Below are 12613 nucleotides of genomic sequence, written 5' to 3' on the forward strand. Positions count from 1 at the left end.
CACGTTTGTGACCGGTTATGCTCGGCTCCGCATGAGGCCCCTCCAGTTGTGGTTCATCGAACATTACCGGCCGGCAAGGCAGCTGCTAGACATGCTGATCACAATCCCCCAGGGGGTGTTAGATTCTCTCGACTGGTGGCTAGACCAGTCCGTAGTGTGTGCAGGGCTCCCTTTCCACCCACCTCAGCCCTCAGTGTCCCTGACAACGGATGCCTCAGATCTTGGCTGGGGGGCCCACCTGGGAACCCTGAGAACGCAGGGCCTGTGGTCCCCGCAGGAGGTGAGGTTGCACATCAACATGCGGGAGTTGAGAGCGGTCCGCCTTGCTTGTCAAACGTTCTGTCACCAGCTTCAAGGTCGTTGTGTCGCGGTGTTTACCGACAACACGACGACCATGTACTATATCAACAAGCAGGGCGGCACCAGATCCTCTCCCCTATGTCACGAGGCGATGCAACTCTGGGACTTTTGTGTAGCCCACTCCATTCACCTCACGGCTTCCTTCCTCCCCGGAGTACGGAACACGCTGGCGGATCGCCTGAGCAGATTCTTCCTATCGCACGAGTGGTCCCTTCGCCCGGACGTCGCCCTCTCCATCTTCCAGAGGTGGGGTTATCCCCGTGTGGACCTCTTCGCGTCCGGGGGGAACAAGAAGTGCCAGGCGTTCTGCTCCTTTCAGGGCAGGGAGCCCGGGTCTATAGCGGATGCCTTCCTTATTCCATGGACGACCCACTTGTTCTACGCGTTTCCCCCTTTCCCTCTGGTCCGCAGGGTCCTTCTGAAGGTGCGCAGGGACAGGGCTCGCGTGATCATGGTAGCCCCGGCGTGGCCCAGGCAACATTGGTACCCCATGCTGCTGGACTTGGCCATAGCCGACCCAGTCCCCCTGCCCCTTCACCCGGACCTGATTACCCAGGAGCACGGGACTCTCTGTCACCCGGACCTGCAGTCGCTGACCAGTTCTGAACTGCGCTGCTCCACACCGGTACGGGAGGTGCTTTTGGGCAGCAGGAAGCCTTCCACGAGAGCGACATACTCGGCCAGGTGGAAGCGTTTCTCCTGTTGGTGCGTGGAGAAAGGTCTCCGCCCTATGGAAGTTTCGGTGGCCAATATCTTAGACTATGTTTTGTCCCTCAAACAACAGGGTCTAGCGATATCGTCGTTGCGGGTCCACCTGGCAGCTATCTCCACCTTTCACCCGGGTGGGGATGGCCGCTCCGTTTTTTCTCACCCGACGGTGTCTAGATTCCTTAAGGGGCTGGAACGTTTATACCCTAACGTCCGACTCCCTGCTCCAACCTGGGATCTTAACCTGGTGTTGTCTCGGCTCATGGGGCCCCCCTTTGAGCCGTTAGCTACTTGCTCCCTACTTTATCTCTCTTGGAAGACTGCCTTTTTAGTAGCTATCACCTCAGCTAGGCGGGTGTCGGAACTCCGGGCTCTTGTGGTAGACCCCCCGTATACAGTCTTCCACAAAGATAAGGTACAGCTGAGGCCACACCCTGCCTTTCTCCCCAAGGTAGTCTCGACCTTCCACATCAACCAAGAGATATTCCTCCCGGTTTTTTTCCCGAAACCTCACGCTTCAGGCAGGGAGCAGCACCTCCACTCGCTTGATGTCCGTAGGGCTCTCGCGTTCTATGTGGAGAGGACCAAACCGTTCCGCAAATCCCCCCAACTTTTCGTGGCAGTAGCGGACCGCATGAAGGGGCTTCCTATCTCCTCGCAGAGGTTATCCTCATGGGTTACTTCCTGTATCAGGACCTGCTATGAGCTGGCCCATGTGCCTACGGGCCGTGTGACTGCGCATTCTACCAGGGCGCAGGCGTCGTCGCTGGCTTTCCTCGCCCGTGTGCCCATCCAGGAAATCTGTCGGGCAGCGACCTGGTCATCGGTCCACACCTTTGCTTCCCACTACGCCCTGGTCCAGCAGTCTAGAGAGGATGCAGCTTTCGGATCTGCAGTGCTCCATGCCGCGACTTCTCGCTCCGACCCCACCGCCTAGGTATGGCTTGGGATTCACCTAACTGGAATGGATGTGAGCAATCACTCGAAGAAGAAAAGACGGTTACTCACCTTTGTAACTGTTGTTCTTCGAGATGTGTTGCTCACATCCATTCCACACCCGCCCTCCTTCCCCACTGTCGGAGTAGCCGGCAAGAAGGAACTGAGGAGCGGGTGGGCCGGCAAGGGTATATATCGAGCGCCATGGCGGCGTCACTCCAGGGGGCGACCTGCCGGCCCACTGGAGTTGCTAGGGTAAAAAGTTTCCGACGAACGTGCACGCGCGGCGCGCACACCTAACTGGAATGGATGTGAGCAACACATCTCGAAGAACAACAGTTACAAAGGTGAGTAACCGTCTTTTCCCTCCACATCTGAAAATTTAACCACATAATTTAAATCTAGCATCCTACTCTAAAAATGTTTATGTTTAAGTGGGTATAAACATTCTTCTGCTCTTCAGAGGTGTGTTGCAAGGCTTAACCAATCAGCGCTTGGAATGAGATTTTAGCTCCTTAGATGAAAGGTGCTATATGCCATTGGCAGCTATAGCTGAGTAGGATCAGACCCTTAAAACATAGCAATATAAAATGACGGGCCTGGTGCATGAGCCAAATTCCACCCTCAGATACATTCATATGTTTCCTGTTGATTTAAATGAGAATTGTGTCTGTGACTGCAGATGTTAGAGAAGAAATCAGTAATATGAAGTCAAACCTTGATTACCTGTCACTGTCTGTCCTGTCCATACTACCTATTCCTTCCAGGATATTGACACGGCACCAGGCCAGTATGATCTTTTCCCTGTTCCAGTGCCCACATTTGCATCCAAGTAAGTAAATCAATGTTCTTATCTTTTCATTTTCTTAGACTGTTTTATTTTCATGTATTTTTACCTGAATTTCACTGCTACTGTGCATCTACAACTTCCATTTATGTCTTGTCCAAAGCCCACTGAGATCTCCCATTAACTTCAATGAATCAGCCTGATAGTCAATGTCCTGACTCCCATCTTTGTTATAGGGCCTTGATATGACAAAGCATTTAAACACATGATTAAGCCCATGCCCATGCAATAAGCATGTACTTAAACACATGTTTCAGTTACACAGACTTCAGGATCTGAAGCATGTGCTTCAAGTTAAGCATGAGTTTATGTGCTTTGCTGGATTGAGGCCATAATACTCATGCTAGTGAGAGTTGTTTGTACTCAGTGCCTCTGAAAAACAGTCCTTTTACATCTGCAGGTGCCTAAACATGAATTAAGATACCTACATTATTTGAGTTTGTAAATTGGGCTCCTTATAGATAGTAGAAGTAGTGAATTATAATTAAGAAAAGTAGTTTAGCGATCTTTCTCTATACACCCAGGGAAAGACATGGTTACCTCTCAGTTTCACAGTATATTTCACCAGTACAGAATGATTTCTGTTATATTACCTATTGAGATTTAGGAGAACGACAGATACATTTTCTTATACTGAAATAGAAGCAGCTGGAAACTGTTGGTAAAACTGTAAGTAGCAGTAAGAGTGTGTCTCAAATGACCTTAATTGCTTCTTTTTCAAAACTCAGGCAGTTTATGTTTCGTTCTGCAGTTCAAAGATTCCCAACAACTTACTTCACTCCTGTAAGTACTATGTAGACAAATATTAACTGATGATAAAAAGTGTGGGGGTGTTTAATGGGGGAAAAACACATCTTGCAGTTCCTTTTTGTATTTAAGGGATGGTCTTTACTGCTTTGTAGTACAGTATATTTAGTATTCTGAGTATGCTAAGGCCCTGATCTTGAAACAGTTACGCTCATGAGTAATTATGAACATGAGCAGATTTTTTTTTTTACTACAAGACTATTCACATGAGAAAAGTGACACATGTTCTTAAGTGTTTGCAGGACTAGGGCCAAAATGACTTTTGAAAATTATTAAATACCTCAGCTTTGCTTTGGCAATTATTCAATCTCAAAAGCCATGTATGGTGAGTATACTATAAAACAACAGAGATTGTTGCTATTCAACATATCAATGGAAAAAAAATACATGAAAGAGAAAATACTGTAAGGGCTTGAAAGCTTTGGACTGCCTCTTTGCCAGGTATATTCTGGGGATGTGGGTAAGATGAGTAACTGATTCAAGAGAAGCCAAAGTATGAATATTTCTTCAAGTGAAGAGCTTGTAAAGAAAGGGGATGAGGGGCTGAACTTGCACCATGCCAGTGTGAGAGAATGATTAGCTAAAATTCCTCCTCTGCATTATACTGTAATAAAGTTTAAAATGCTTCCACCATCTGCAACATTTAGACCTGATTCCAATCTTGCCAGTTGTGTATCTCTAATACTTCCGTTGCATTACTCCTGATTTATATTGTACTTGGGGAGACAGGAATCAGGCCCATGATTATTCCATTACCTCATTATTTCACTTAAAATGTACTATATGTTTTGTTTATTAAATTGTCAACTACTCTAACCATACATAGAATAAAAGTACTAACGTGCAATTCTGACATCGTTCTGAATTAGCAGGGCATCATACCTATGAATTCTGGGCCTGACCCAGCAAACCCTCCATATGCAGAACTCCAGTCAAGAACAAGGTGGCTTGATGCTCTTTTACTGGTGATTATCCAAAACTTAGTCAGTTCTGGACCTCAGCTGCCATTGTGTATTAAACAAGCTTTGTACACTCATACATTACAGTATTTCTCACAAACAGTATTTTTTAAAAGATTGTTGTACCAATTATATTAGACCAGTAAAAACCAGCAGGATCTTATTAAAGGGGACAAGGCAAAGATGCCACATTTATTATGATAACAATTTATGACTAATAACTAATATCTTAATTCTTATACACACACATTATACCTAATACCTATACACACACACACACACACACACACACACACACACACACACACACACACACATTCATCAGGTGTTCTGCAACTGCTGCATAGTTACCAGTCCTGAAGATAGCTTAAGTTCATGGCTTGATTTTGCAGCTTGGGTTCATAGCTTTTGGCAGCTAACTGGCCAGGAAAGCTGGGCACAAGGCTGAGCTGGATCTCTGTTGGGCAGGCACCGATGTTCTTCCATGTTGGCAGCAGAATGTTACCCAGAGTTTCTCATCTCACCCTTCTTTTTTATGGGCTTTTAGTTTGGATTCAAAGTCTATAGGTCTTGCTGTGTCACGCTGCCTCTAGGTTTAGATTGATCACCCATCAATTGCAGGCGTGACTTTCAGCCTTGGACCTGGCTTTGATCTTCCTTCTGTTGTTCTGTTGTCCTTTTCTTTTTAGGGTGGATGCTTCTTACTTTGTTTAGGGCTGTTGTCCAGGTCTTCAGCCGTTGGTATTTGAACTTTATCTCATCAGGACAGGCTGGGGCTGGAGGTTGATTCCATCATTCATACATACCTCATTCACACATCTAAACTAAACTAATAAGATTACAGCAGGGTTTGCAAAAATGAAGGTTGGAGGAAGCTTTTACAAAATGGAGTGAGTGTTTTAAAATGGGGTTTGAATTACAATATGGAACAGAAGTTACAGTATAGGCAAGTGTAGTGAATGGTGAACAGATGTTACATTAATTAAGTGAACAATTGAAAACAATTTCATTTATCAGTCCTACATTGTCCCCCTTTTGACCCTTCAATCCAGGGGCATTGAATGGGTCACACTTTATGTAATTGTTTTAAGGCAGAACCAACATAACAGTTAGGATTACTAATAGGACAATGAGGGGATGAAAAATTATGTTTAGAACTGCTGACCAGGTGGGCTGCTTCTACAACACTTTGCCCCTTGATTTATGACCATTACAGTAGTTGTTGACATTGTAGGGCAAGGTGATCTGTTGCAAACAAACCAAATAATTATAACTAGGTGAATATAACTAAACCTATTACAATTGACTAAACACCAGATATAACCTACACATAAGTGAAAACAATTATAGTTATAATAATTGGGAATACAATAAAACCATTACAATCATTGGGTACATTGACAAATAAAATGAGGACCAAGTTTGATGCTGCAATAGCCGTCAAACAATAAAAGTTACTGAAGTTAGGACCTCCTTAAGCACACACAACAAATAAGATTTTGTAGGAGGACCACAGTTGTTATGCAAGGTTAAGCTGATTTGGATTTAAACTAACATTTTTTTGCTAAAATGTTGCAGAATCCCCTATTTTTAACAGTTGTTTTCAAGAGGTTTTTGGGGACCTGAAAGATGAGGCCTTACAATTATGGGCCAAGGTTTTACAAGTTATGAGGGCCCAAGAACTACCCTTTAGGGCTTGGGGGAGTAGAACCAGAGTGCATAGAGGAAAGTGTGAAATTAACAATATAAGCAAATGTAACTAACAATACAAATGTATCAATAACAAACATTAACAACAAAATGACTATTAGAGAACCTAACAAAAAATAAACCTGATGCAATGGGGACCAAAGTTTTTTGGACACAAGTGGTGATTGCTAAGTTGGATGGACTGGGGGGAAGTAGAGAGAGGAGAAGACATTTGTCCTGTCTAGTGTAGTATTTCTTTTTCTTTTCTGGACCCAATGCTAGCACAGGACACCACTAGAGACAGACACAGAACATGCAACACAGAACACTGAACACACACCACTAGAGACAGACACAGAACTTGCAACACAGAACCCTGAACACACACCACTAGAGACAGACACAGAACTTGCAACACAGAACACTGAACACACACCACTAGAGACAGACACAGAACTTGCAACACAGAACACTGAACACACACCACTAGAGAGAGAGACAGAACTTGCAACACAGAACACTGAACACAGACTTTGTCGCGACACTATAACCATGGTATTTTATAACTCTTCAGCTGGTACCAGCTCTTCTGATGTTCTGGTTCAGAGCCTGAAAAATAGAAGCTTAGAAACAAATTAGCACAGTGCTCCCACATGGCAGACCCTGCTCAGTCTTTGCCACTGTGTGTTTGGTACTTGGGGCTGCACAAATGCTAATTAGGTAGTTCATTTCTTTGTGACTTTAGATTTTTTTATTTTAAAATCTCCAGCCACTTTGCCATGGCCTGGAGGTCTGAGGCAGAAGCAGGCACTGTTGTTACTGTTGCAATGGCATTTTGGCCCTGGGAGAAGGAATCTACCCAAATATTCCCCTTTCCACTCTCTAGAGGGGTCCCAAAAATTTGCCCCTTCTGAGGTCTCAAATGTTCCTTTTTCTGACATTACTGCTGCTGTAAGATGTGAGTGCTGTTTTAACTCTCTGTACTCAACCTTAAGGGCATCTAACTAGGTTTGAGTACGACATACATTTTTATTTCTCTGCTTTTGCAGCAGGGGTTTGTAAATCTTGGTGCAGTTTTTCATTTTTACAGGCTGTTAGGTGGAGGTTGCTGTCATTACAAGCCTCCCACAGCAGGCAGATCCCTTCAGTGTCTCTGAGACCCTCTTGTTGCCCCTGATTTGATTTTTTTTTCTTTCTTTCTGCTACCTCTTCGGAGGCCAGCAGATTTTGTTAACAATTTTATGTTTTCTGCTACCTATGCGGAGGCCAGCAGGTTTTGTTAACAATTTTATGTTTTCTGCTACCTACGCGGAGGCCAGCAGGTTTTGTTAACAAAATACGTTTTCTGCTACCTACGCAGAGGCCAGTAGGTTTTGTTAACAATTTTAAGAGCTCTTTATTTTCCTGCTACCCACACGGGGGCCAGCAGGTTTTGGTTAACCAAGAATAGAACCGTGCTCTGTAGAGCTGGTTGTGTGCACACAGATTGGTTTACAATAAGTGAGGCAAAAATACCAATAATCCCCCTTTCACTATTCTCAACCAAAATGTTGTACCAATTATATTAGACCAGTAAAAACCAGCAGGATCTTATTAAAGGGGACAAGACAAAGATGCCACATTTATTATGATAACAATTTATGACTAATAACTAATATCTTAATTCTTATACACACACATTATACCTAATACCTATACACACACACACACACACACACCCACCCACATTCATCAGGTGTTCTGCAACTGCTGCATAGTTACCAGTCCTGAAGATAGCTTAAGTTCATGGCTTGATTTTGCAGCTTGGGTTCATAGCTTGTGGCAGCTAACTGGCCAGGAAAGCTGGGCACAAGGCTGAGCTGGATCTCTGTTGGGCAGGCACCGATGTTCTTCCATGTTGGCAGCAGAATGTTACCCAGAGTTTCTCATCTCACCCTTCTTTTTTATGGGCTTTTAGTTTGGATTCAAAGTCTATAGGTCTTGCTGTGTCACGCTGCCTCTAGGTTTAGATTGATCACCCATCAATTGCAGGCGTGACTTTCAGCCTTGGACCTGGCTTTGATCTTCCTTCTGTTGTTCTATTGTCCTTTTCTTTTTAGGGTGGATGCTTCTTACTTTGTTTAGGGCTGTTGTCCAGGTCTTCAGCCGTTGGTATTTGAACTTTATCTCATCAGGACAGGCTGGGGCTGGAGGTTGATTCCATCATTCATACATACCTCATTCACACATCTAAACTAAACTAATAAGATTACAGCAGGGTTTGCAAAAATGAAGGTTGGAGGAAGCTTTTACAAAATGGAGTGAGTGTTTTAAAATGGGGTTTGAATTACAATATGGAACAGAAGTTACAGTATAGGCAAGTGTAGTGAATGGTGAACAGAAGTTACATTAATTAAGTGAACAATTGAAAACAATTTCATTTATCAGTCCTACAAGATGTTTTGGTTTTGTTCGTGTTTTCTTCCCTCCAGGAATACTCTGGGCATTTTTCTATTGTGCAATTTATGCCCTGACCCTGAAGACGCTTACACGTGATTAATTTTAAGTTTGTGAATCATCCCACTGATGTCAATGGGACGACTCATGAGTGTTACGTTAAGCATTTTGCAGGAGTGGAACTTTAGTGATAACTGCTCTTCTTGATTAATTGTCTGGATAAGATTCCTTTCAGAGCCCCGAATACAGGTTCCAGGTGAGTGAGAGGGGATTCTTCACTAAGGACTCAGCATACTACTCAATGCCCAACCATGTCCTTTGCTGTCCCAGGAGTAAGGGACTAAACTGGAGCTCTGAAGTTTCATATTTTATTACTAAATGCTTACTCAGTGCTCTTATTAATTTTGTTACAGCTGATAATTACAAGACATCCCATAGTTCCGATGATACCATTGTCCATTCAAGCTTCCTTTTGTGCATTTATTACAAAGCCACTAAACCTGGTGTTGTAATAATGGGATGCCTATTCTCGATTCTCTGTTATTAAGTGAACACAGAGTCGTCATCTGTCCTATTTTTTTACATAAAGGTGATTCATAGAGTAGAATGTACTGTACTACAAAAGAAAGGGAAGAGAGTAGTTCTATAGGACATGGTTGGAGACAGAGGTGATGGCTCACTGCTATGATTCGTGCATGTATTACACAGGCCGTCCAAAAATGGGCCTTACACACAATTAGCCACAAAAATCTGGAATCTATAAAAAGAGACCCTTCAGTCTAACAGCGAGAAATTCAGATGTGCAGCTTGAGACAAGGGAAGGTAATAACTCACAGTGGGATGAGTTGTCAAAACTCATTGAACACCTGCTCATGATAACTTCCTTAATAGGTTCTAACAGAATGTTCACTCACACTGAAAACAGATGCAGGTAATTTAAAAACTGATACAATATCACAAGAGATCATTTAGACAACATGTATTATAGGCTTGATTGTGGTCCAGCTACTCCTCACAAGACCACATGCATGGGGGGAGGGAGTAAGGAGCCATTTCTCCACCACCTTGTATGATTCATGTAAGGATGGCAGAACTACAGCCTCGGTGGTCTGGGGAGTGCACTGCCCATTCCCCTGAGATCCCCTTGGCAGAAAAGGGGGGAGAATAGGCAGATCCATGACAGATTACTCTTCCCTAAGTCCAACGGAGGAGGGAAAAATACTCTGCGCATAGCATTCAGATTATGTAATTTGAAACATGGAAGGTGGTGTGTGAAGGAGTGTTTGATAGAATCATAGAAGATTAGAGTTGGAAGACAGCTCAGGAGGTCATCTAGTCCAACCCCTTCTGAAATTGAGTGTTGCCTGGTTCATTCCAAAGGCAAAATATTTGCTCTTTGAAAGTATTTTTGTGAGTCCCACGGATTCATCATCTCTGGCCATGACGTTTTTTGCAGTATCTAACATGAGATGAGCTTCATCAGAGGCAGGGAACTCACCCCCAATCCGTCTCATCAGTTATTAACGTATGACTCCTGGGAGCCTGAGAGATACATTCGGAAATTATTTTGATAAAATAGACATATATTATCAAGGAGATCCTCTGGAAATGCAATTTATTTTAGCTGACTCGCTGCTTAAGAGCCAGTATCAGCAGGGATAATGCTTCTGTACTCTTTGTCTTTCACCCTTCAGGAATGCATGCTTAAATCTGTCAGTCTTGCTGTGTTTTTCTCAGTAGATGCACTCTTTTTCTTTGGGATTAAATATAATTATCTATAGAAGGTGAGAATGTACAGACATCAGCAATTTCAGATTCCTAATGGGGACTAGAAGAGGATTTTGACTCATGAAACAATCTATTTGTGTCACTCATCAATCTGTTCTAGAAGGAACATCATCCTTGAAAAAATAAAAACCCCAGCAAATGCTGAGCAACTGTACATGAAAGTACAGCAAAGGATTGATTGTGTTTAGTGTAAATTATCAAGAGATATTCTTCCCCTGTTAAATAGATGTTAACCTTTTATTTGAAAATCCTCTAGGATCTCATTAACTTCTCCATGCCAGGTGGCCCTTTGTGATAAAAGAGCCATTCTTTGTAAACAGCATCTCCTTAAATGAGTTATTGATACAGCTGCCATACAGTTTTTGCAACAAATGGGCTTTAACATCCTTTAAAATTCTGCCTCCAGCTTCAAAATTGCAGTCAAAACCTATGTGCTTTGCTGATAGATTAGATCTGTTTGGCTACTGCTCGGGAGATGGTTTTGTCAGTCTTCCTGTTTATTTTATCAGGTGGTTGTTCTGTGTCAGAAATGTTCTCATTTAACCTCAGACTGACACACAGTTGGAGCAATAATATTAATCTCAATAAGGTTTTTAATCATATACCCTATGTAATCTCATAAGCAATTGCTGCCCTTCTTAATCTTACCCTAGCATAACATACAGTAGTGCACTAGTAATACTGCAGTGTTGATATTTATGATGCTAGGTTTTCAATTTCATAAATACATATCAGCATCCTGTGAAAGACTTAAAATGTAGTTATGGTCAGGAAAAGGATTTTGTAAAAAACATGTGTCAGTGTTCCTTCCATATTAACTCTTAATTATAAACCTAGCAGCGTATGCAGAATGAAGTCCTGCTTTCCGGTTGGTTGATTTAACTGTTAGGAAAAAAGCAGCAGTAACTGTCCCACATTCATAGTTTCTCAGCATATAAAATAGTAATTGGTTTTTATTTGGTATTCCAGATTTTATATATTAATGTTTTTAATGGTAATGACTCTAGTAGTTAATGGCTGGCTGGATTAAAGGTTGTGACTTTCACCTTGGGTCCTCAGCTCCTCCAGATAGTCAGTACTTGCCAAGAGATGACTTTTCCCATCAAATATTATTACTTAATCAATAACTCTTGAATCATATTTGCTCATCTTACAAAACAGGAGCCTGATCCTTTATTAAAAACTGCTTACAATAAAGGCACTAACAAAACTTCCATTTACTTCAGTGGATTGGGCCTCAACACGTTTTTTTCCAACTGTCAGCACTACAGACCTAATATGGTGTCTGAAACTAGCCTATGCTCCCAGTACAGCAGCGCAGTCAGTGGAGATCCCTAGGCAGATTCTTCATGTCTCCATCACTCCAGCAGCCCCCAAATGAGATCCCTTGCACTTAGTAGTCTCTTCCCTTCTAGTTAGTCCAAAAACAGTTACCTAACTTATGAGGTCTTTTCCCTGAGCACTCCAGTTCATTTCAGTATCATTTCAGTGTCTTGTTTCCTTGGTGTTCTGGCACTTTAGTGTCTGCTCCAGCCCTTCTGTCCGTCAGCACTTGCCCCAGCCTCTTCAGTGCTTCGTCCTCTTAGCATATGCACATGGCTCTCTTCCCTCAGCACCTCAGATTGCTCTTTTCCCAGTACAGAAATGCATTTGTGTTTTGCAGGCCAATTGGCACTTCACTCTCTGCTCCATAATTCTCAGTGTTGGAAGACCTTGCCATTCTTCTTGGTGCTAGTATTAGTGGGTAATTCCCCGCTTCCCAATGGCCTTTTCTTTAGGCCATTTCTTTAAGCCACTGAGCACTGGGAAGAGTGCTCAGTGGCTTAAAACCATTCCAGACTGATGGCCATGCTCATGGCTTCATCAGCTTAGTAGTTGACCATGACATGCATGCGAGCACACATAGAGATGTCACCATGAGTGTGGAAGAACCACAGTGAGCCCCTCCAAAAAATTAATCATTTTGAATTGCCTCATCATCCTGGAAAAGTCATCTCTCAACATAGGAAGTGACAGGGATATTAGGGGGCATTATATATATTAGCAGAGGATGGCAAGTGTCAGCTACAGATCTTACAGGTCA

At 43.0% G+C, this 12613-nt stretch overlaps 1 protein-coding gene across 1 annotated transcript in view; it reads left to right on the top strand.

Moving 5' to 3' along the window:
* STPG4 (sperm-tail PG-rich repeat containing 4) overlaps nucleotides 1-12613 on the top strand; it is a 35763-nt gene that overhangs the window by 10041 nt on the left and 13109 nt on the right. The window contains exons 4-5 of the mRNA XM_050951951.1: nucleotides 2772-2836; nucleotides 3580-3634. Of these exons, the coding sequence (XP_050807908.1) occupies nucleotides 2772-2836; nucleotides 3580-3634 (120 nt within the window). The remainder of the gene's footprint in view (nucleotides 1-2771; nucleotides 2837-3579; nucleotides 3635-12613) is intronic.

The sequence above is a fragment of the Gopherus flavomarginatus genome, chromosome 4 (genome assembly GCF_025201925.1).
Source record: "Gopherus flavomarginatus isolate rGopFla2 chromosome 4, rGopFla2.mat.asm, whole genome shotgun sequence".
Classification (NCBI taxonomy): domain Eukaryota; kingdom Metazoa; phylum Chordata; order Testudines; family Testudinidae; genus Gopherus; species Gopherus flavomarginatus.